General features: G+C 43.7%; 1 protein-coding gene across 1 annotated transcript in view; it reads left to right on the forward strand.

Moving 5' to 3' along the window:
• Window positions 1–1,472: 1,472 nt before the first annotated feature.
• Window positions 1,473–24,427, forward strand: part of abcd3a (ATP-binding cassette, sub-family D (ALD), member 3a) — a 79,425-nt gene continuing 56,470 nt past the window's right edge. The window contains exons 1-3 of the mRNA XM_070886018.1: window positions 1,473–1,623; window positions 11,671–11,704; window positions 11,806–11,904. Of these exons, the coding sequence (XP_070742119.1) occupies window positions 1,514–1,623; window positions 11,671–11,704; window positions 11,806–11,904 (243 nt within the window). The 5' untranslated portion in view covers window positions 1,473–1,513. The remainder of the gene's footprint in view (window positions 1,624–11,670; window positions 11,705–11,805; window positions 11,905–24,427) is intronic.

Raw genomic sequence — 24,427 nt, forward strand, 5'->3', positions numbered from 1 at the left:
AAACCTGTAAATTAACAAAAACGTTTCAAGAAACCTTAATAAGTCAAATTAAAATGTTGTGCCTGGTTGTGATGATGCACTCCAATCACTCTGGTGCCCACTGCGTTCTCCATCTCCAGGGACACCTGGGCGCAAACATTGCCACGGAAGAGATGCAGGCAGTTGGGCCAAACGACTACCTTGACTGCCTGCTGCCTGGACCTGTTAATGGCCACCGTGGCCAAGCCCAGGAGCAGTCCCACGAGAGGGTCCTCCGACTTACCCGCTCCTCCCAGCACCGGGTGCCCAAAGCTCAGGTTTTTTTTTTGGGCACTAAAATCACAATTTTTCCCCAGTGCCCCCTATAAAAGGGAAGGGGACACTAAAAACACCGGCAATTAAAACAAATTAAACTTTAAAACGTAAAATCAAATTAAAATTTGGTTGCCGGGCGTGATGATGCACTCCAGTCCCTCCGGTGCCCACCTCTCGCGGAAGGCCGCGAGCGTACCGGTGGACACCGCGTGCTCCATCTCCAAGGACACCCTGGACCGGATGTAAGAGCGGAAGAGAGGCAGGCAGTCAGGTTGAACGACCCCCTCGACCGCCCGCTGCCTGGACCGGCTGAGGAGCAGTCCTACGAGGAGGCCTTCGGACCTACCCGCTCCCCTCCGCACAGGGTGCCCAAAGCTCAGGAGCGTGGGACTGAAGTGTAGGCTGAAATCGCTAATCCAGGCTTAATTAAATATGAGTGGACCTTAAATGGCTCCCAAACAAGCTCCTTGTATTATTTCAGACCAGCTCTAACGTTTAGTTTGTATCTACCGCGTGAGTACAGCAACTTTGCAGTTCGATGATGAGCCAGAGAGCGACAAGCCGTTTTCGCGAAGCTAATGGAGGAGCGGCGCATCTCGGACAGCAACTTTTGGATTTCTGCGCTCAACTGCACAATTGTCCTCTCCTGTCAGGGAGCGCTATTACCCTCCGTTATTTTGTCAGGAAATTATGGGCCTATATATATTAGAAAATTAGTCTGAGGATGCACACTTAATGCCAGATCTCACCATCACTCTCTAAGGCAGAAACAACCTGAAAAAGTCTTGAGCACCAATAGAGGAGGGCTGTCCGGCAGTGTGGAGATGTCTTGTCTTGTCTCGGTTGAGTCGGCATAATGCTGTTTAGCAATGTGCAAATGCAGTCCAGCTGTACTCTGCCAACCGAGGTCACTGGGCGAGTGCAACAGTGAAATGTCTCCATGCACAGCAACACGGGCTTTTTAAATGCATACACAAGCTGGAAATGTACCCCGTGCTATTCGGGGCGGGGGAAGAGACCATGGACTTAGCAATGCAAAGCTTAAGTCAAAAAAAAAGCAACATCCTGGCGAGCGGACAACTGCAATGTCTGTGTGACCCTCAGTGATTTACATTCAGGTCAGTGGCCCTGGAGCGCGGGCGCGCGGCCGGCAAAGGTTGATTGACAGCTGGAGTGACGCGTGTCCCGGCAGCGCTCGCGCCGCTCTCCGCTCAGTACCATGGCGGCTCTCAGCAAACTGGTGACGGTGAAGAACTCGGCGCTCGGAGCTGCCGCCGTCTTCCTGCTGCTGGCGTTTGCCAGGCGACGCGCGAGAAAGGCCTCGACCAGGTACAGAATCTCCCTGCATTTCGCGCTCCTGACTGGTCGCAGCCGGGGGCGGGCCTTTCCAAGCGCTAGCCGAGGCCGGGGATTTAAACCCGGCCTAGTCACTTTGTTGTGGGGAAGAATAATGTGAGAGGGAGACTTGACAGGTTGCAGGAAAGGGCCATCCGCGACCCACGATAACCTCGAGCTCTTCATCATCGTGAGATGTGCTTCATTTGTAGGATTTACTGCTTTTAATCAGTAGCTGCTTCTCGGCTGAAGCTACTGTCGAAAACAAATCTTAAAGCATTGTTTTAATTCATCTTCCCCTGGGAGTACGGTCGTCTCTGAATTGAGGAAACTGCTATTTGTGATATTTAGTTCCGGATTAGTGGAAATGCACTGCCTTTTAAGATCATTGGAAATTTCTTTGATTAATTTAGAGATACGCAATTTCATATGTAAATTTTAAAACCGGTCAGAGAACAACGTTACTTTCTGGTCCTCCACATTTGGTTGCCAGCTTGATAACTTTGCAGTGATTATGCCCCTACAGTGCAGACGTCTTCATGACATGGCTATCTGCAGGATCTGGCTGTCGGCATCTACTACAGCATTTGCTGCTGACATAAAAAAGATCAAAAGACAAAATAAACATTCCCATGTATATTGAGGACAAAAAATATAGTGGAACACAGAAGGGTTAATTGTGCTATAATCTCATTTTGGGACTCCGAATACTGCTTAAACTTTGCTATTCCGGTTTATGGTGCCATCCAAGCCCTTTGACGAGTTTGCTGCTTTTGTAAGCATGTCAGTATATATTATTCTCTCAGCAAATTATCAGATTATTAAGGTCAGGTAGTTTGGAGGGTGGAAGTGCCTTAATCTGGCTGTGTAATTTGATGGATTATGAGAGTACCAGGAACCACTGGAAGATGGTGATGCTTGGCAGTCATTTCCCACTTTTTAAATTCCACCCATCACTCAGTACACTATCTTCCACTTTTGCACTAGTGCTTAACTCTCCCTCCTACCTCCTAAGTCATCCTCATTGTTGCCAAAGCCCTTATTCACACTTTTAGCATCAATGGACTTGATTTCTCCAACCGCTTACATGCCACACTCTTGATCCCCACCTCCATAATCACCAATTTATCCAGCATTCTGTCACCCACATCCAGTTCCACATTTACCCTACTTTGCCATCACCCCCAACTCGTTGACGCAATGCCACCTCACTTGTATTGCAGCACTGCTGCTGGAGTCAGGGTTGCCTCTGGCAGTAGAAATAGAAAATAATGAGTTGTCTGCATGTTTACATTTTTCTGTGAACTCTGTTGAGATCTACAAACAAAGGCCATGTTGAAATGTGATCTTTTTGCGATTTCAGAGTCATAGAATCATACACACAAAATGAGGCCATTCGGCCCATCAGCCTGTGCTGGCTTTTTGAAAGAGCTCTCCTATTAGTCCCATTCCACTGCTCTTTCCCCATAGCGCTGCGTTTTTTTTCCTTTTCAAGTTTATATATTCAATTCCTTTTTGAAAGTTACGATTGAATCTGCTTGCATCACCCTTTCAGGCAGTGCATTCCAGATCATAACTCGCTGCATTTAAAAAAAAAAATCAACTCCAGTTACTGATCTGTACGCCAGTGGACACTGTCTTGCTGTATTTACTCTTACCACTATCAAATTTCCCCTAAACACCTTTGCTTTAAGGAGAACAATCCCAGCTTCTCTCCAAATAACTGATGTACGTCATCCCTTCTCTGCACCCTCTCCAAGACCTTGACATCCTCCCTGAAGTGTGGTGCCCAGAAATGAACACAGTATTCCAGCTGAGGCCTAACCAATGATTTTCATAAGGTTTAGCATAAACTTCTTTGCTTTTGTATTCTGTGCCACTATTTATAAAGCCAAGGATCCTGTATACCTTTTTAAACAGTTTTATCAAGTCCTGCCACCTTCAAAGATTTATGTATGTGAAACCCCAAGTATTTGTTTCCATACCACCTTGAAAATTGTACCTTTTTAGTTTATATTGCCTTTCCTTATGCTTTATGCCTCCCCCTCTCCTCAAATGCATCATTTCATACTTCTCTGCATTAAATGTTATCTGCCTTGTGTCTGCCCATTTAACCAGTCTGTATGTCCTCCTCAAGTCTGCTACAATCCTTTGCTAATTACTACATTTCCAAGTTTTGTGCCAGCTGCAAACTTTGAGATTATCCCCCCCATACCCAAGTCCAGGTCATTAATAAACATCAAAACGAACAGTGATTCTAATAATGACCCCTGGGGTACACCACTGTATACTTCCTCCAATCTGAAAAGCAACCGTTCACAACTACTCTGCTTTCTGTCTGAAACAATTTTTTAGCCACATGGTCACTACCCATTTAATCTTATTCACTTCAATTTTACTAATAAGTCTATTGTGATACTTTATCACATGCCTTTTTGAACGTCCATGTACACATTATATTGTCCATATGCACTATCTTCATCAAATCTCTATTTAATTTAAAAGCTCAATCAAATTTGTCTCTCTCAATTTCCTAACATTCGTGTTGGCTGTCATTTATTAACCCACATATTTCGAAGTGAAAATATATTTTTCTCGGATTATGGTCTCGAGGTTTCCTCACCATTGATATTAGGCTGACTGGCCTGCAGTTTCCAGGATTGTGCCTCCTCTTCTTTGAACAAGGGTGTAACATTTGCAACCCTCCAGTCCTCTGGCACCACACTCATATCAAGGAGTGTGGCCAGAGGCTCTGCTAGTTCCACTCTTCTATCCGTTAGCTGTCTGAGATGCATCCCATCCAGACCAGGTGACTTTTCTACTTTGAGCGCTGCTAATCTTTTAAGTACCTCCCCTTTATCTATTTTTATTCTATTCACTTTCTCTACCTCCTCTTCGTTTACTGTGACATTGGCAGCACGCTCACGTGGAAGGCTGGAAAGTACTCATTCAGTACTTGAGAGATACCCTCTGCCTCCATAAAAAGATTTTACTTTTTGTCTCTAATTGGCCCCACCTTTCCTTTGACTACTTTTTTTAGTCTTTTATAAAAGCCTTTATTCTTTTTATCTGGAAACAGTCTCTGAATTGGATCACCAGACACTTAACATCTGCCAATTATTGGTCAATAGCTAAATGTCACATTGTTTTAGGCTTGCCAAAATTGCGTCATTACATAATTGACCCTATCTGTCAGTGGCTACAGTTATTTTGATCTGCCTGTGACAGTTGGTATGACTTTATAAAATCCCCACCAGAATTCATGTAAGGGCAGCCACAAGTATCTGAAGCAGTGAAATGCCATTACTGGTTACCTTTACAATATGGGGTTGAACAAATAAGTCATGTTTTAAGCACACTTTTTTTTCTCTGATTAGCAATCAAATTTTAGTGTAGAGAAAAAATTCACCTGTAGCTTTCAGCAAATGATTGTGCAACAAATGTTAAATGGCAACTAATAAAATGCCAGCATTTAGTGCACTGTGTCAAAATGATCAGAAAAAGGTTCACACACCTGTCCCAAATGATGCATTTCTGACTTTGGTTGTACTTCTGGATGAAATGCTGAAGGTATATTCTTTCTGGCTCTTGTGATCAATGCAACAGAGAGAGCAAATGAGTAGGAGAGAAAATAAAATACATTAAAAATCAACTGTAACTTTGACCCTTCTGATTTGTCAAGACACCTGCATTTGTGGAATGAAAGTATCTTTAATGACTGCCAGAGATCATTAAACATTGTTTTGTGTGTTTGGATATTCGAGTGTTTAGTTTAATGGAATGCTTGTTACTTGGATTTCAGTGACAGCGTGTTCAGAATTTTGTACGCTGTCTGTAGATTTAGTCTTATTTTGTCACATTTTCTATATTTTGCAATCAACTTTTGCAGTGTAGTTTTTAAAGGAAATAAGATCTAATATTTTACGCATGCTTTTTTGAGTACAAACAGCACATTACGTACAAAAGCAGTGTGGGTAAATGAATATGCCGACCAAAAAAATGCTGTAAAATAATATGAATATTTTAACATGGTAATTAAAAAAAAAAGCAAATTCTCTGGCCTCTTTACACAACCTTGATATTGGTTTATTAATGGTTAGACATTACGGGGCCAAAATTCAGAGTCTCAAAGAGACCTGTTAATGCCCGTTTGCGGTGGCCATTCCTAAAAATCGAATGGCTGTCACTTTGGGGTCAACAGGTCGACCCGATCAAAATTCAGGTTGGGGATTTTTCGGCCTGGACCCCATCCCGCCCAAGTAGATGCGCCGCCAATTTAAAATAAAATAAATACTTAGCCAGCCATTTTCACCTCAATCTGTCGATCTCCCGCCGCACAGTGCCCCCCAGCAGGTTTTTCTGCCAGTGCACCCTCTGAACACTGTGCAAGGCCCGGCAGCACAGCTGCCCTTAAAGGGGAGGGCCCACTGCCACGGCCGCAATGCAAACATTTTTGCAGGCCAACTTGCCGATCGGCTGGCAAAATACTGCCCCCGGGTTTGGCCGGGCAGCCTAAAACCCCCTCTTGGGTGCCAGGCTGCTGGTCCAGACGAAACCCTCCCTGCTGGTCCAATGGCCAAAGTTTTTTAAAAAAATGATCGAATCTCTCCCCTTTAACGAAGGGGGAAAGAGTGTGGTGACACACACACGCCGTGACGTCATCATGTTGATTGACAGCGGCGAATGGCAATGACCCATTTTCAGCCAGTCAGTCTGGCTTTGAGTCTAAGGCCCACTCCATTATGATCCATTTCCTGCAGGACTTTGAAAAAAAATTCAGTCCTGAAAATGGATCTACTCACCGCACCAGGAGTTCCAGTGGTGAGTAACAGATAAAAAATCATAGGTGCGCCAGCTTTCTGGTGCACCTGAATTTCGGTCCCTACATCTTTAAATGATAGAATATGTTGACTGCTATTTAGTTCACAATATTTTAGGTGCAAGTAGGTAGATTTTGAATATTAATACTTTTAAATTTTACATTTTTGCCAACTTCCTTGAATTAAAAATTCTGCGTATTTTGAAATTTGATTGAATGTTAATTTGTCATCTCACATAGATGTAGGAATACTAGTAAAAATAAAAATTATATTTCTATTTTTATGAATTTGCAGAAAAACCACTTATTACTTAATATCCTTGCTATTACTCCAGACAAAAAAGATGGTACGTTTCAACATTGCGAATCACTAAACCTCACAAGCCACAATAATGCATTTGCGACTTCACTGAGATGATAACATTGTCTCACGTGTACACGCACGCGTATACACACGTACACCAGTATTCTTTCAGGATTATACTGAAATGTTAGCCTAGAATATGTGCTCAAGTCTTGGAGTGGGGTTTGAAGGCACATCCTCTGACTTAGAGAAGAGAGTACTATCAACCAAGCCAAACTGTCCAAATAGTACTAATACAAACATTTCTAAAATTGTCAAAAGCCTGCACGTTGCATTATATTCTGGGAGCTTTCAGCAGGCTGTACTTGTATGTTGTTACATTTCTTGCTTTTTAATCACTTTGGTTTTTAACCTTTGGTTGCTGTATCTGTTGTTAAAGTACAGTATTTAGAATTATTGCCAGAGAATGATTTATTACTTGTACTTTGAATCTTACAACTTTTGAGCGTATTACTTTTGTGGAAGAAAGCAATCTAGGTTAGAAATTTTATATGAATAGATTTGATATGAGGTGTAAAATTACACTAAGTTTGGAGCCACAGTAAGTTGTGTAGGTAAGAGCAACAAGTTGCAAAGGGACAAAGACAGACTAGGTGAGTGTGCAAAACTATGGCAGATGGAGTTTAATGGGTCCAAATTTGGCCCTCCGGTTAAAACGGCGCACTTACCTGAGGTGCGCCGAATTTCTGCTCCCAAAACGGCTCCGTTTTCTCCCCGCTCCGTGGACCGTCCTAGGCCTTGGCGTGGCATGGCAAGCACAGTGGGGGACGGAGCTAGTGCCGTGCTGCTGAAACAGAGCCGGCAGGGGGGGCGGGGCCATAGCCCAGTGTCTGCAACAGTGCCGGTAGTGTTGCGCATGCGCGCGTTGGAGCGTTCGCACACGTGCAGTAGCTCCTCCCGTGATTGTGATGATGTGTGCCGGCAGCGTGGGATCCAATGTGTCCCACCCCAAACCCGGGCCGAGGAGTGGCTTGCCGTACAGGCCGGCCGCTGCCTTCCTGCGCTGAGGGCTACAAGAAACGGGTTATTGCGGGGAGACTTCTGATTGTGGGCCGGGGGGGGGAGAAAGAGAGGGAGGGAGAAAGAGTTTTGATGGGGGGAGGAAGGAGGAAAATTTTGATGAGGGAGACGAGAGGAGAGTTTTGATCCGGGGGGGAGGCGAGAGGAGAGTTTTGATGGGGGGGGGGGTGGAGGAGGAGGAGGAGTAGGAGGAGTTTTGATTGGGAGGGTGGGTGGAAAGAGAGGACAGTTTTGATTGGGGGGGGGGGAAGGTGTGATAACTGTGTAGCTAGTAATTTTAATGAGCTTACTCAAGACTTTCCTTAACCCTGTTGATGAAAATACTTTCCTACGAGCAGGAGGTACTTCTATTTTTTATTTAGATATTTTGAAAAAATTATGTAAATATGTTTTGTGTCTCTCTTTATTTTTTTGGTTTAAGCTTCCATGAATGCTTCTGTTGTATAGTAAATTAACTTTGCGAAGTTTGTCAGTCCTGTATAGATGTTTGATCCTATTCACATTCTTTATTCAAGTCATTAAGTACCTACCTGCGCTGATTTCTTAACTTTCTGTAAGGGTTTTCTGTGCGGCCACAAGTGGCCACATATGCTGACCTAAGTTAGTTTGGAGCAATTATTAGCTGTCTGAACTGGCTTAAATGGCCAAAACGGGTGTACGTGGCTGGTACGTCCCCTTTTGGGGAAAACAAAACCAAATCCTAACTAACTCACTAGCGCAAATTAAATGTGCAGAATGGGGATTTTTAAGATAATCCAGAAAAATCAAGTTTCGCCCCAAAAAACGGAGCAACTCCTGGCCAAATTTGGGCCCAATGTGAGGAAGTGTGAGATCATCTACTTTGGATTTGAGAATGACAAATTTGAATATTTTCTTAATGGTGAGAAAGTATGAGCTGTGGCACAGCAAAGGGATTTAGGTGTCCATGTGTACAAATCACTAAAAACTAGTGCACAGTACAAAATGTAATCAAAATGTTTATGGAATGTTGGCCTTTATCTGAAGGAGGTTGAAGAACAGAAATAAGGAAACAATACTTCAGTTGTCTCGAGCTTTGGCCAGTTCAGTTTTGGGCACCGAACCTCAGATGGTTGGTGTGGGTGCAGCACAGATTCACCAGAATTAAACCAGAGCTTAAATGGTTACATGAGGACAGGTTGGATAAACTTGGGGATTGAGAGATGGTCTAATCGAGGTGTTTAAAATGATTAAAGGATTCAAAACTACTTCCTCTGGTGGGGGAATCCAGAACAAGGGGGCTTAATTTAAAAATTAGAGCTCGGCCATTTAAGAGTGAAATTAGGAAGCAATTTTTCAATGTAGTGGAAATGTGGAATTTTTCTCTATCTCCCCCCTCTCCTTTCCCAGGCCCCCTATCCTGCCCCAAATGGCTGTGGATGATGATGTCGTCATTTGAAACTTTCAAGACTCGGACTAAGATTAATGGATTTTTCATAGAAGTTTACGGCACAGAAGGAGGCCATTCAGCCCAACGGATCTGTGCCGGCTGAAAAAGAGCTATCCAACCATATCTTACTTTCCAGCACTTGGTCTGTAATGATGAGGGTTTCTGCTCATACCATCCTTTCAGGCACCCGAGTTCCAGACCCCCCAGCACCCTCTGGGTGAAAACTATGCCCCTCTAATCCTTCTACCAATTACTTTAAAGCTCTGTGCCCTGGTTATTGACTGCTCTGCTAGGGGAAAATAGATCCTTCCTATCCACTATCTAGGATCCTCATAATTTTATATACCTCAATTAAATGGAGGAAATTGAGCAGTTGATGGGACATTCAGCTAGAAATGGATGACCGTGGTGGGATTGAGAGAGAAGATGGGGTCCATTAGACACAGGTATGATTTTTAAGGCAAAAGTGGCATGAGGGGAGCAGGGAGAAGGTGAATAAGGATTGCAGACAAAAATTACAATTGAGAACGCAGATGATATTGGGACGTAGCAAGCAATGATAGAAAATCAGGATTATGAAGACCAGTGGCCCAAAGGGAAGGTAGTACAGCCTGTAGTAGGAGAGCATGAATATGAAGGGTAAGGGGGCAGTGGGATGCAAGTTAAGGCAGGGCAGAAAAGGAGAAGTGAACGATTGGAATGTGGAGCACAATAGAAATGACCCAGAAATTGGGTATGGCGTTAGATGTTCCTGCAGCTCTCAGTGACACCCTTCACCACTTTGCCTCGCAAGCTAACCCCCCGCAGCTCCCATCGAGATGACGTGAGAGGGAAAGAAGCATAAAGAGAGGATGATCGCGAACTAACAACATAAAAAGGATGGATAGTCAGGAAGAATCTGTATGCAGCAACTCGCCATTGACAATGTCATGGAAGATCCACTAGTAATTATATTAAGTTTGGTATTCAACACACTTTCTGTTTGTCACCTTGCTTGCTGTGTTACAATTCAGTTACATTTTCCACCACCCCTGGATGTCATGCATGGTATGTATACTTGCCTTTCAGTTCTCCAAAACGAGGTGGAGCTGCTGGTCTTCCGAGCGCCGTCTCCTGTGTCGGTTTCTTAAAGTGGCACTGCTACTGAGTTTACTCGTTAAATTCATGTTTAAGAGTGGGCCTCAGTTTATTTAACATTAAGATTATTTAAGGACTTGGCACTCTGCTCTTCCCAGCTCTGCCCATCCTCGTGGAGACTTGGAATGGAGTTTGCCTCCCTCATTGGACTTGTAGGAACTGGTCTGTTCTACCAGTTAATGATCCTTGCCCATCCCATTCCCTATGATACACCTGTAACTAACCAGCCGATGATGTCTTGCTTGGGTCTCTGACCGCCAACCACTACTTCTGCGCTCAGGCCACCCCCTCTCATTGCCTCCATTTTTGCTAATTTCCCAGCACTAAATTGGGAAGACAAAAATAGCTTTTTAAAGCACTTGTAGGACCATAGGCTATTTATAGCTTATAGTACTTAAAAAAAACTGCAGTTTTCTCAGCTTATTGCTGGGGAAACCAGCTTTGCAGTTAATCATAGGGAATGGCAAAGGGTGCAAGTGGGGGAAAGAGAATGGGGTAGAAAATAAGAGAGACACAGATGGGCAGGAAATAGGGAAATAAAGAGCAATGGATGAGGATGAGAGGAAAGGGGATAGAAGAGTTAGGGGTGGAGGAAAGAGTATGGCGGAAGTGATCAAGGGAGAGGGGATGGGAAATGAGTGGCGAGGGAATGGGAAGGAAATGAGGGTGAGGTTATGGAGGTGTGAGGGGCATATGGGACTGATGTGGTAGAAATAGAGAGTACAGTGGTGAGGGAATGGAGGTGTAAGGGAAGAGCCAACGGGAGTAAGTAAGTGAGTGAGGGACGGATAGAGGAAGTGAAGGGTAGGGAACGTAATGAAAACCACGGATAGGGGAGGCGATTGGAGTGAGGCTGTAGGAAGAAGCAGGAGTGAGATGCAGAGGAAGGAGGTGAGGTTAAAGGGGAGTGAGGGGCAAGGGATAATCGAGTATGAGACGAGCAAGGTGGGAAAGGGTAGGGGATAAACCCCAGTATGAGGTTGGGAACGCAGAGACTGGATAAGCGGGCTGGACCGCCACTCCCTTGGCGTTGCTTTCCACATGTACTTGGAAATGTGTTTCCGAATGGGATGGATGATAAAAGGAAATGAATAATAAAACAAGAAATGAAGGCACCATATTGGGGTCTTTCGGCTCAATGGCTGTGTGAATCCATTCACTTTGAACACATGGAAATAATGTCAAGGGTGAAAGGGGAGAAATCAGTTCCTGTTTTTAGCTAACATGATTTATTCCTACATCTAAGTGAACTTTTCTGTTTATCATCTTAAATTGTTAATCTTTTCATTACAGTAAGAATGATGGGAAAGTTTCTTTTCAGAATGATGTGAGTATATCATGAAAATATATTGGGATTTTAGTTACTCATAACTCTTTGCTCAATACATTTGCTTGAAAAAAATGTGCCCTTTCCTTCTTTTTTTTCAGAAAGAAGGAAAAAAAGAGAAAGCGGTTGTGGATGGTGTTTTCTTTGCAAGGATCTGGCGAATTTTGAAAATAATGGTGCCTGGAATGTTTTCACAAGAGGTAGATGTTGTATATTTGTTCAAGTGAAGACTGTGATAAGTAGCAATTTGTAAATTGGGCATATTAAACAGGAAGGAATCAGAATGCGACATCAAGCAGAGGTGAGTGACCTGCTTCCTCAAAGAGAGGAAACTCTGAGGTCAATTAACCCGTGGTGTTTATGTACCCCTTACAGCTGGTTAGGGAGCAATATTGGCTTAGGTATCAGCCAGGAGATAATGCAGGCTGGTGGCTGAGGAGGTAGAAGAGACCAAATGACAAGGAAAGAAAAAATAATTTAAAGGTGGCACTTCATACAATTTTAACATGATTATTTTTCTTTTGAGGGGCTAGGAGTTGATAATCTCATTTAATCAGTCAATAGAATCCTGTCTGTATCTGGGCCACTTGAAGTTTAACTCCCGATGTTCATATATATCATGTTAATTGAAACAAGTAATTGAAGTGAACTAAATTCGATTCATTAATTTCTTCACTTTTCAAGCTGCATATGTTTTGGGCTAGCAACAAAAATGAAGGAGTTCCTGAAATCCGATATAAATTCTATTTGAACCAATAAAGGGTTTTGTAGCAGTAATGTTGATAAAAATATAGCATGTGAGGGGGAAAAAATTCCAGCTGCTCCCCCACTGAGGCTAGCGTACCATAGGGTATCTTACATAGCCCATATAGATCGGGTAGATCTAAGATTCAGTTGCTGGTTTGTGTGAACCTGTGCCTAGGCCACAAGAGGGTAGAAGAAATCTGTCAACATCCCTGTGTCTGATTGCTGTCCTACTGTAAAATGTACACTGTGCATTGAGTGAGATGATGATCAGGCTGAGATGCTTCGCTCTTTTCCACCTTTCCACTGTCCAATAGTGGAGTTATATCTTCAAAGGAGTGTATATGATCCTTGGGGGGTGGGGGGGGATATTTCTGCCTGCACCAGGGTGTCGCATCTTTGATTAGAGGCACTGAATAGAATCCAGATATTTTCTTGCATGGAATTACAAAGGGATTGTAACTTCTCAGCTATTCTTGCTATATCCAAATAGTTCTGCTTAGAGTTATATTGCTGGAGACTTTGGAGCACTATTTGCCTGTCCATCTTTGGGGTATACAAAAGAAAGAAAAATAAAGATCTGCATTTATATGGCTTCTTGCATGACCTCAGCACATCCCAAAGCGCTTTACAGCCAATGAAGTACTTTTGAAGTGTAGGGGAATGTAGTAAACGTGGCAGCTAATTTGCACACAGCAAGCTTCCAGCAATGTGATAACCAGATAATCTGTTGTAGTGATGTTGATTGAGGAATAAATATTGGCCAGGATACCGAGGATAACTCCTCTGCTCTTCTTTGAAATAGTGCCCTGGGATCTTTTGCAGCCACCTAAGAGGGCAAATGGCGCCTGGGTTTATCACCTGAAAGATGGCATCAACAGTGCAGCAGTCCCACAGTACTGCATTAGAGTGTCAGTCTAGATTATATGCTGACATCGCTGGAATATGGCTTGAACCGACAACCTTCTGACTCGGAGGCAAGAGTGCTACCCACTGAGCCACGGCTGACATGCCAGGGTGTTTATCATCAAATTGGGAACGGTAGCATAGTGGTTATGTTACTGGTAAGCCAGAGGCCGGGACTAATGATTGAGACGTGAGTTCAAATCGCACCACGGCAGCTGGGGAATTTAAGTTCAGTTAATTAACTAAATCTGGAATATAAAAGCTAGTATCAGTAATGGTGACTATGAAACTATCGGATTGTCGTTAAAAACTCATCTGGTTGACTAATGTCCTTTTAGGGAAGGAAATTTGCTGTCCTTACCTGGTCTGGCCTATACGTGACTTCATACCAACAGCAATGTGGTTGACTCGTAACTGCCCTCTGAAATGGCTTAGCAAGCCACTGAGTTGTACAAAACCGCTACAAGAAACAATAACGAGAATAAAACCGGACTGACCACCCAACATCGACCTAGGCACCAGCTTCAGACACGACAACGGCACAGTCGACTTTGCAAAGTCCTCCTCATCTGGAGACTTTTGCCAAAATTGGGAGAGCTGTTCCACAGACTAGTGATGCAGTTGTACAGGGCCTTGGTGAGGCCACACCTGGAGTATTGTGTACAGTTTTGGTCTCCTAACTTGAGGAAGGACATTCTTGCTATTGAGGGAGTGCAGCGAAGGTTCACCAGACTGAGTCCCGGGATGGCGGGACTGACATATCAAGAACGACTGGATCAACTGGGCTTGTATTCACTGGGGTTCAGAAGAATGAGAGGGGATCTCATAGAAACGTTTAAAATTCTGACGGGTTTAGACAGGTTAGATGCAGGAAGAATGTTCCCAATGTTGGAAGTCCAGAACCAGGGGTCACAGTCTAAGGATAAGGGGTAAGCCATTTAGGACCGAGATGAGAAAAAACTTCCTCACCCAGAGAGTGGTGAACCTGTGGAATTCTCTACCACAGAAAGTTGTTGAGGCCAATTCACTAAATATATTCAAAAAGGAGTTAGATGTAGTCCTTACTACTAGCGGGATCAAGGGGTATGGCAAGAAAGCAGGAATGGGGTACTGAAGTTGCATGTTCAGCCATGAACTCATTGAATGGTGGTGCAGGCTCGAAAGGCCGAATGGCCTACTCCTGCACCTATTTTCTATGTTTCTATGTAACAGCCTGACATAGTCGTACTTGCAGAATCATACCTTTCAACCAATGTCCTAGATTCCTCCATTACCATCCCGGGGTATATCCTGTTCCACCGGCAGGACAGACCCACCAGAGGTGGTAGCACAGTGGTATACAGTCGGGAGGATGTGGCCCTGGGATTCCTCAACATTGACTCTGGACCCCATGAAGTCTCATGGCTTCAGGTTAAGCATGGGTAAGGAAACCTGCTGATTACCACCTACTGCACTCCCTCAGCTGATGAATCAGTACTCCATGTTGAACACCACTTGGAAGAAACACTGAGGATAGCAAGGGCACAGAAGGTACTCTGGGTTAGGGACTTCAATGTCCATCACGAAGAGTGGCTCGGTTGTACCACTACTGACCGAGCTGGCTGAGTCCTGAAGGACATAGCTGTCAGACTGGGCCTGTGGCAGGCGGTGAGAGAACCAACACAAGGGGCAAAACCTACTTGACCTTATCCTCACCAATCTACCTGTCGTAGATGCATCTGCCCATGTGGAGATGAAGTCTTCACACCGAGGACACCTTCCATCGTGTTATATGGCACAACCACCGTGCTAAATGGGATAGATTCAGTTCAGATCTAGCAGCTCAAAACTGGGTATCCATGAGGTGCTATGGGCCATCAACAGCAGCAGAATTATATTCCACCACAATCTGTAATAGCATGGCCCAGCATATCCCTCATTCTACCACTACCATCAAGCCAGGGGACCAAACCTGGCTCAAATGAGGAATGCAGAAGAGCATGCCAGGAGCAGTGCCAGGTGAATCTAAAAATGAGGTGGCCACCTGGGGAAGCTGCAACACAGGACTGCATGCATGCATGCTAAACAGCAGGAGCAGTATACTGTAGACAGAGCTAAGCGATCCCACAATCAACGGATCAGATCAAAGCTCTGCAGTCCTGCCACATCCAGTCGTGAATGATGGTAGACAATTAATCAGCTAATGGGGGAGGAGGCTCCATGAATATTCCCATTCTCAATGGGGAGTGCAGAAGACAAGGCTGAAGCATTTGCAACCGTCTTCAGCTAGAAGTGCTGAGTGGATGATCTATCTCGGCCATCTCCTGAGGTCCCCACCATCAGAAAAGTCAGCCTTGAACCAATTCGATTCACTCCATGTGATATCAAGAAACGGCTGAGCACACTTGATACAACAAAGGTTATAGGCCCCGACAATATCCTGGGTGTTGTGCTGAAGACATGTGCACCAGAACTAGCCGTGCTTCTAGCCAGGCTGTTCCAGTACAGCTGCAACACTGGCATTTACCAGACAATGTGGAAAACTGCCCAGGTATATGTTGTCCACAAAAAACAGGACACATCCAATCTGGCCAATTACCACTCCATCAGTCTACTCTCAATCATCAGCAAAGTGATGGAGTCATCAACAATGCTATCAAATGGCACTTACTCACCAATAATCTGCTCACTGATGCTCCACCAGGACTACTCGGCTCCAGACTTCATTACAGCCTTGGTCCAAACATGGATAAAAGACCTGAATTCCAATGGGTGAGGTGAGACTGACTGCCCTTCCCATCAAGGCAGCATTTGACTAAGAGTGGTATCAAGGAGCACTAGTAAAATTGAAGTCAATCGGAATCAGGGGGAAACCTCTCCACTGGCTGGAGTCAAAACTAGCACATAGGAAGACGGTTGTGGTGGTTGGAGGTCAATCATCTCAGCCCCAGGACAGCACTGCAGGAGTTCCTCAGGGCAGTGTCTTAGGCCCAACCATCCTCAGCTACTTCATTAATGACCTTCCCACCATCATAAATTCAGAAGTGGGGATGTTTGCTGATGATTACAGTGTTCAGTGCCATTCGCAACTCCTCAGACAATGAAGCAGTTCATGCCCGCATGCAGCAAGACCTGGGTGACATTCAGGCTTGGGCTGATAAGTGGCAAGTAACATTTGCGTCACACAAGTGCCAGGCAATGACTATCTTCAACAAGAGTGTGTCCAGCCACAGCCCCTTGACATTCAATGGCATTACTATCCCCGAATCCCCCATTCTTAACATCCTGGGCGTCACCATTGACCAGAAACTTAACTGGACCAACCACATAAATACTGTGGCAACAAGAGTAGGTCAGAGGCTGAGTATTCTGTGGTGAGTGTCTCACGTCCTGACTCCCCAAAGCCCTTCTACCATCTACAAGTCACAAGTCAGGAGTGTGATGGAATACTCTCCACTTGCCTGGATGAGTGCAGCTCCAATAACACAAGATGCTCAACACTATCCAGGACAAAGCAGCCCGCTTGATTGGCACCCCATCTAGCACCTTAAACATTCACTCACTCCACCACCGGTGCAACATGGTTGCACTGTGTACCATTTACAAGATGTACTGCAGCAACTCGCCAAAACTTGTTTGGTAGCACCTTCCAAACCTGTAACCTCTACCACCTAGAAGAACAAGGGCAACAAGCGCCTGGGAAACCACCACCTGCAAGTTACACACCATCCTGACTTGGAAATATATCGCTGTTTCTTCATCGTCGCTGGGTCAAAATCCTGGAACTCCCTCTGCAGCACTGTGGAAGTACCTTCACCACATGGACTGCAGCGGTTCAAGATGGCAGCTGACTACCACCTTCTCGAGGGTAATTGGGGATGGGCAATAAATTATGGCCTTGCCAGCAACACCGACATCCCAGGAACGAACAAATAAAAAAAAAAAAATTAAAATATTTATTTGTCACTTTGACTTGCACTTTAAAAAAAAAAAAAATCTAAATTGTGATATTGTACATATCAGCAATTGTGTAGTTTGTTGGAAGAGAGTTTAAAAAAAAAATTACTCCATGCCAATAATAACAAACATTCTTCCTTCAAACTTTCTGTTCTCATTTCAGTGTTCTAGTGGGAAATTGTATTCCAAAGTTGACTCATTCTTTTCATCCCCTTTTCTGTTAAAGGATTCCTCAATACGTAATTGTGTACAGTAATCATAGCAAGAAATCCAAGTGCTGCCACTCGGTGCAACCTGAGCTTTATTTGTAAGATTGCATCATAAAAGTTCCTAATTGCTTGTTGTAATAATACAAGCAGCCTTTTGTACAAGGTCACAATTACGAATAAGCGAGGTCATCTTGGTTCATCCATCCAGAATGACCCTAAAGTCTCCTTTGCACCATCAAATTGGTTCTTAAATGATTCCAGGATTCTTGCCTTCGCTACTGTATCCAGGAGTCCATTCTGAATGCTTTGTGAAGAATACTTTCATGATATCAGTCCTAAATTTGTCTTTTATTAGTTTGATTTTGTGGCTCCTTGTTTTACTCTTGCAATTTAAAATAATCATCTAGATTTGATAGATGGTGAAAATGTAGTGTACACAGGAAAGCCCTTTGACACGGTACCATGAGGAAGATTAGTGGGTATGGAATTAGGAGGAGGATAGCAACTGACAAATGGGTTAGAAGGGAGAAAACAGAGTAGGACATGAAGCCAGAGTAGTTGGAAGTGGGTAATGGTGTTCCTCAGTGCAGTTCTGGAGCTACTTTTGTTCACTGTATACATTAGTGATTTTTATATATAGGCCCAGAAGAAGTGGTGTTGAAATTTGGAGAATGATACCAACATTGGAGGTATAACGAATTCTTTAGAAGCCCTCAGGGAACTGCAATGGGTTATTAATAAGATCGTGGAATGAGCTTTTTTTAAAAAAAAAAGTGGCAGATGGAATTCAAGGTCAGTAAATGTGAGTTGATGCATTTTGGTTTCAATAAAAATAACAGCAATAATTATAATCTGAATGAAATTAGGATTGTTGCTGTAGAGGAGCAAAAGGACAGGGTACAGGTTCACAGAACGTTAAAGGCAGCACCTCCGGCTGATGAGGCTGTTTTGTTTTTAAAAAGCTAATAGGTTTTATCTGGAGATGTAGAATATAAAAATCAACAGGTAATGATGAGCCTATATAAAATCTTAATCCAAGCTCAGTGTCCTGTTTGGAGTATTGGCTCCACAGTATGGGAAAGATTTTGAGATTTTAGAGATGGTACAGTTCAGATTCACTGAGGATACTAACGGGTATGAGGAAATACAAATATGAAGAAAAGCTTGAAAAGTTTTTTGTCAGAACAACAGAGATAATGGGATGATATAATAGATGTGTTTAAAAGTGAGAAGAATGGAGAGGGTAGATAGAAGCAGACTGTTTCCAGTAGTTGAGAGGTCAAAAATGAGGAACCATAGATACAAGATCGAATTGTTTTATCTCAAAATATTCCTGTGAAGTACCTGGAGATGTTTCACTATGTTAAAAGTGCTATATAAATACAAGTTGTTGTTGTTGTTGTAAATATGAGAGATTTATTTAGAGGACAAGAGAAACTCCTTTACACAGAGATGCAAGGCTGGGGAATTTACTTTGAGTTAGTGATTGAGGCAGAAACCATGTCAACATTCAAGCTTAGATTGGTTAGATGGATGAAGCAAAAGGGATTGAAGAGATGGGTAAGTATGATTAAAATAATTTGGACCAAATGGCTTTTTATCTGTGTTGTAACCTTTTATGTATTTCTATATAAATATACTTACGGGATATAAATTCTCAGACAGTCTTTGGAAAATGGAAAGGGGGAGTAGTCTGTGAATGTATTAACCATTTTTATTAAATTAGTCAGATTTAACTTTTGAACTGTCCAAAATAAACCATGTGCTTTACTTGCCACACAAAAACCTTAGCAGATCACTGACTTAAAAATTGAATGAAAAAGACAATGAAAGAAAATGTGGATGTATTTATGTTGGAACCACTTCCTCAGGAAGCATTTGTGAATGTTGCAACTGCCCACATGCCCAAAGATATTAATTTACTTTTTACAACTCTTTCCAATATTCAACCATTTATTAAAATTATGCAAGGTTATAATCACTGTTCCAAAATTCTTCTTGCTAGTGTTTTGATCAACAACCTCAATTGGAGTAGTTTGTACTGGCAATAATAATTTTGGCACTTATATCTAAGGCATATACATTCATGATTTAAAATGTAAAAAAAAATGTATTAGAATGAATACTTTTTCTGCTAGAGTTTGAAAAGTGTTTGTGAGAACCAACGGAACTCATTTCACTTGTAGTTTTTATTTAAACACTGTAGGATATTACCATGTTTCAAAACTGTGATCATTTTACAAGGAGCATAGGAATGTACAGGACCAAGAAAGGCCACTGGCATGCATCTGACTGGTCCGAAAGTTCGAAGAATACCATATTCTTGTCTCTTCTCTCTCTTGGTTGCTTCTTTTGCTTAAAAAAACTATCAATTATCTTAACCATTCAATTATAACAATTTTATAGGTAAACATATGAGTGAAAAGGAAAATAGTGATCTCCCTTGATGTAAAATACCATTGTTTTAGAAACAGAAACTTTTTTATTCAACCCTTCTTTGCATTCAATGTTTTTTCTCCAGCGAGAGTCATTTTTCCTTACACTGTGCACTGTGTGAATCACCCCATTGGTAGTAATAATAGGTTTCCATTCTTCTTGAAGGCTTTGTGTAACCTTTTTGAGTGAATAACTAATAGCGATGAATTGTGTTTGCATCTGCTGGGAATTGGATTGGGGCTTACTGTAACACTACACTCCGATCTATTGTGTGAATTCACTATTCTCCTCTTCTGTAAAATGCGCATGCATGTTTTGACTCAGCAATTCCTTCATTTTTCCTGTGGTGTCTACCAAGTGTCAGCTTGGCTCAGTAGTACCATTCTCATCTCTGAATCATAAGGTTGTGGGTCCAAGACCCCACTCCAGGACATACTCGAGGTTGACATTTCAGTACAGCACTGAGAGTGTGCTGTATAGTTGCAGGTGCAGTCTTTCAGATGAGATGTTAAAACTGGGGTCCTATCTGTTCAAGTGGATGTAAAAGATCCAAAGGCACTATTCAAAGAGCAGAGAAATTCTCTTGGTGTCTCAGCCAACATTTGTCCCTCAACCAACACCACTAGTACAGATTAATTGATCATTTATCTGTTTGTGTGAACCTGTTGTTTGCAAATTGGCTACTGTTTGAGACTACACTTCATAATGAATTCATTGGTTGCAAATACTTGAAGGAGAAAAAATTGCGGGGAAATGGGACTAACTGGATTGCTCTTCGAAAGAGCTGAAGCAGACTTGATGAGCCAAATGGCTTCCTCTTGCACTGTACTATTCTATGAAGTGCTTTGAGCAGTCCTAAGGATGGAACAGGCGCTTGTTACAAATTCAGGTCTCTTTGCAGGTTCAGTGGCATGAACTGTGGTCTGAGCATCTTTTATGGGAGTTGACTCTCACAGTTCAATATTTACTTGCACGATAGCATACAATTGTGTCTTTCTTCAATCTCCGAGCGAACGTGATGAGACAAGCCTTGATTTGAATCCTTCAGCTTCTTTATTTCCCTTCAGGTGAATATACAAAAAAAGCTGCATTACCTCACTTCAGTGGGCTATCTTGCATGACTTAGTTAATTTCCTAACTTCGCTCCTCTTCTTCTTGCAGCCCTTTGCTGCCTGACTGTCTCCAGATTTTGTAGCTCTCTTTGTTTTTAAAAGCTTGACTATAGTATCAACATTAAGTCAAGCAAATTACTCAACTAGCAGCTTAATTTGATAACCCCTGCTCAGTTCTAATGAAGAGTTGTCACAAAAATAAGCATGAACAATCATTGGAATGTCAAACTACCTTTCATTGTCTCTAGCATGCTGGTCAGACACCCTGCCTGAAATGTGATCTAAACTGGCAAGCCCTGCTTTGCTGTGAATTTAATCCTTTGAGATCTAAATTTAGTTCAGTAGTAGCATTTTAACATACACACCAAGGTTTCCTATGGCAGCATAATCTGAAATTACAAAATATGACAGTGCTGTATAAATACCAGTTTTTTTTTTTCTTTGCAGATGGTTTAGCCGTGGCTCAGTTGATAGCAGCCTTGCCTCTGAGTCAGAAGGTTGTGGGTTCAAGTTCCACTCCAGCGACTTGAGCGCAAAAATATTGGCAGACACTGCAGTGCGGTACTGAGGGAGTGCTGCACTGTCGGAGGTGCTGTCTTTCAGATGAGACATTAAACCGGGGCCCCAGTTATTACATTAGCCTGCAAAGTTCTTACTAATATCTGGCAACAGCCTGACGTAGTCATACTCACTGAATCATATCTTTCAGCCAATATCCAAGACTCCCATCCCTGGGTATGTCCTGTCCCACCTGCAGGACAGACCCACCCGAGGTGGCGGCACAGTGGTATACAGTCGGGAGGGAGTGGCCCTGGGATTCCTCAACATTGACTCCGGACCCCATGAAGTCTCATGGCTTCAGGTCGAGCATGGGCAAGGAAACCTCTTGCTGATTGCCACCGAATGCCATCCCTCAACTGGTGAATCAGTACTTCACCATGTTGAACACCACTTGGAAGAAGCACTGAGTAGCAAGGGTACAGAAGGTACTCTGAATGGGGGACTTTATAATGTCCATCATCAAGAGTGGCTCGGTAGCACTGCTACTGACACAGCTGGCTGAGTCCTGAAGGACATATCTGCCAGACTGGGCTTGCAGCAGGTGGTGAAAGAACCAACACAAGGGAAAGATTTACTTGACCTCATCCTCACCAATCTACCTGTCGCAGATGCATCTGTCCATGACACCATTGGTAACAGTGATCACCGCACAGTTATTGTGGAAACAAAGTCCAGTCTTCATACTGATGACATACTCCACCATGTTGTGTGACACTATCAATGTGCTAAATGATGCAGATTCAGAACAGATCTAGCAGCTCAAAACTGGGCATCCATGAGGCACTGTGGGCAATCAGCACATTGTATTTCACCACAATCTGTAACCTCATGGCCCGGCATATCCCTCACTCTACCACTACCATCAAGCCAGGGGACCAACCCTGGTTCAATGAGAGTGCAGACGAGCATGCTGGTGCAGCACTAGCCGTACCTAAAAATGACGTACCAACCTGGGGAAGCTGCAACACAGGACTATATGAATGCTAAGCAGCGGAAGCAGCATGCCATAGACAGGGCTGAGCAATCCCACAATCAACGGATCAGGTCAAAGCTCTGCAGTCCTGACACATCCAGTCGTGAATGGTGGAGGACATGTAAACAGCTAATGGGGGAGGGGGAGGCTCCATGAATATCCCCATCCTCAATGATGGCAGAGCCCAGCACGCAAGAGCAAAAGACAAAGCTGAAGCGTTTGCACCCATCGTCCTCTCTTTTCTCCCCCCTCCGTCCGCCCCTCGCCCAAAGATCTCTCTTCCCTCCCCCGCCCCACCCAAAGCATGCACCCCCCCCCCCCAAAGCTCTCTTTCTTCCCCCCCCCCCAAGCTCTCTCTTTCTCTCTCTCCCCTCCCCCCCCCCCAAAGCTCTTCTCTCTCTCCTCCCCCCCCCCCCCTCCCCCCCGCAAAGCTCTCTTCCCCCTCCCCCTCCCCCTCCCCCTGCCCTCCCTCGCTCTGTGGAGAGAGCGAGAAATTAGATGATTTTTGCTGAAGGAGAGAAAAATAAGTCCAAACTGCATTCGGCTTCAAGGAAAATTCACAAACCTTGAGCACTGTTAGAGAGATTAGAAAAATATGTACCCGTAGAATAGATTGATGGCGAAAGTAGTTGATTTGGAGTTAACTGACCATTTTAATAGTAGCTGGATCAATATCTTTTGAGAATAGGAAATTCTAGAGCTATTAATTTTTGATTTTGTTTTATTTATCTGAGGAGGTGGAGGAACAAAATTGGTTAAAGTAGGGAATCTTAAAGTAACGGTGTGATGGGGGAGAGATAAAGAAAGAAGAGATGGAATAACAATAATTGGGTGGAGTGAGTTTGAAGGGTTGAAAGGCCTTTTCTCGCTCCAGATATAATCGGGATTTTAACATGAGGGAGCGGGTGGGATTAGTTGCGGATGGGGTGTTAAATGGCCAACAATAAGAAGCGTGTCCAGAAGCCGGCTCCAACCTGCTGACTTCCGGCTTTTACTCAGGCAGGACAAGGGGTGGTGAGCCAACCTGCTCCCAGGAGGCGCATTGTCATTTTAAATATGTCACTGCCCCAACCACTGACTCCATCCCTCTCCCCAAGTCTGAGGCTGAACCAGACTGTTCGCAACCTGTGTGTCAATTTTGACCGTGAAATTAGCTTTCGACCACATCCGCAGCATAACTAAGACTGCCTATTTCCACCTCCGTAACATTGCCCATCTCCACCCTTGCTTTAGCTCATCGGCTGATGAAGCCCTCATCCATGCCTTTGTTATCTCTAGACTTGTCTATTCCACTCCTGGCTGGCCTCCCATATTCTACCTTCCTTGCGTAAACTAGAGGTGATCTAAAACTCGGCTGCTCATGTTTTAACTCGCACCAAATCCAGCTCTTGCATCACCCCTGTACTCGCTGAGCTACAATTGGCTCCCGGTTAAGCAATGCCTCGATTTCAAAATTCTCATCCATGTTTTCAAATCCCTCCATGGCCTTGCCCCTCCCTATCTCTGTATCTCCTCCAGCCCCCTCTTTCCCTCCTTCCCCCCCCCCCCCCCCAACCAGTGATGCCTGCACTCCTCTAATTCTGCCCTCTTGAGCATCTCCCATTATAATCGCTCAACCATTGGTGGTCGTGCCTTCTGTTGCCTAGGCCCCAAGCTCTGGAACTCCCTGCCTAAACCTTTCCACCTCTCTAACTCTCTTTCCTCCTTCAAGATGCTCCTTAAAACATACCTCTTTGACCAAGCTTTTGGTCACCTGCCCTAATTTCTACTTATGTGACTGAGTCAATTTTTTTTATATCTCATAATACTCCAGTGAAGTGCCTTGGAATGTTTCACTATGTTAAAG

Source organism: Pristiophorus japonicus, chromosome 8, assembly GCF_044704955.1.
Source record: "Pristiophorus japonicus isolate sPriJap1 chromosome 8, sPriJap1.hap1, whole genome shotgun sequence".
NCBI classification, from domain to species: domain Eukaryota; kingdom Metazoa; phylum Chordata; class Chondrichthyes; family Pristiophoridae; genus Pristiophorus; species Pristiophorus japonicus.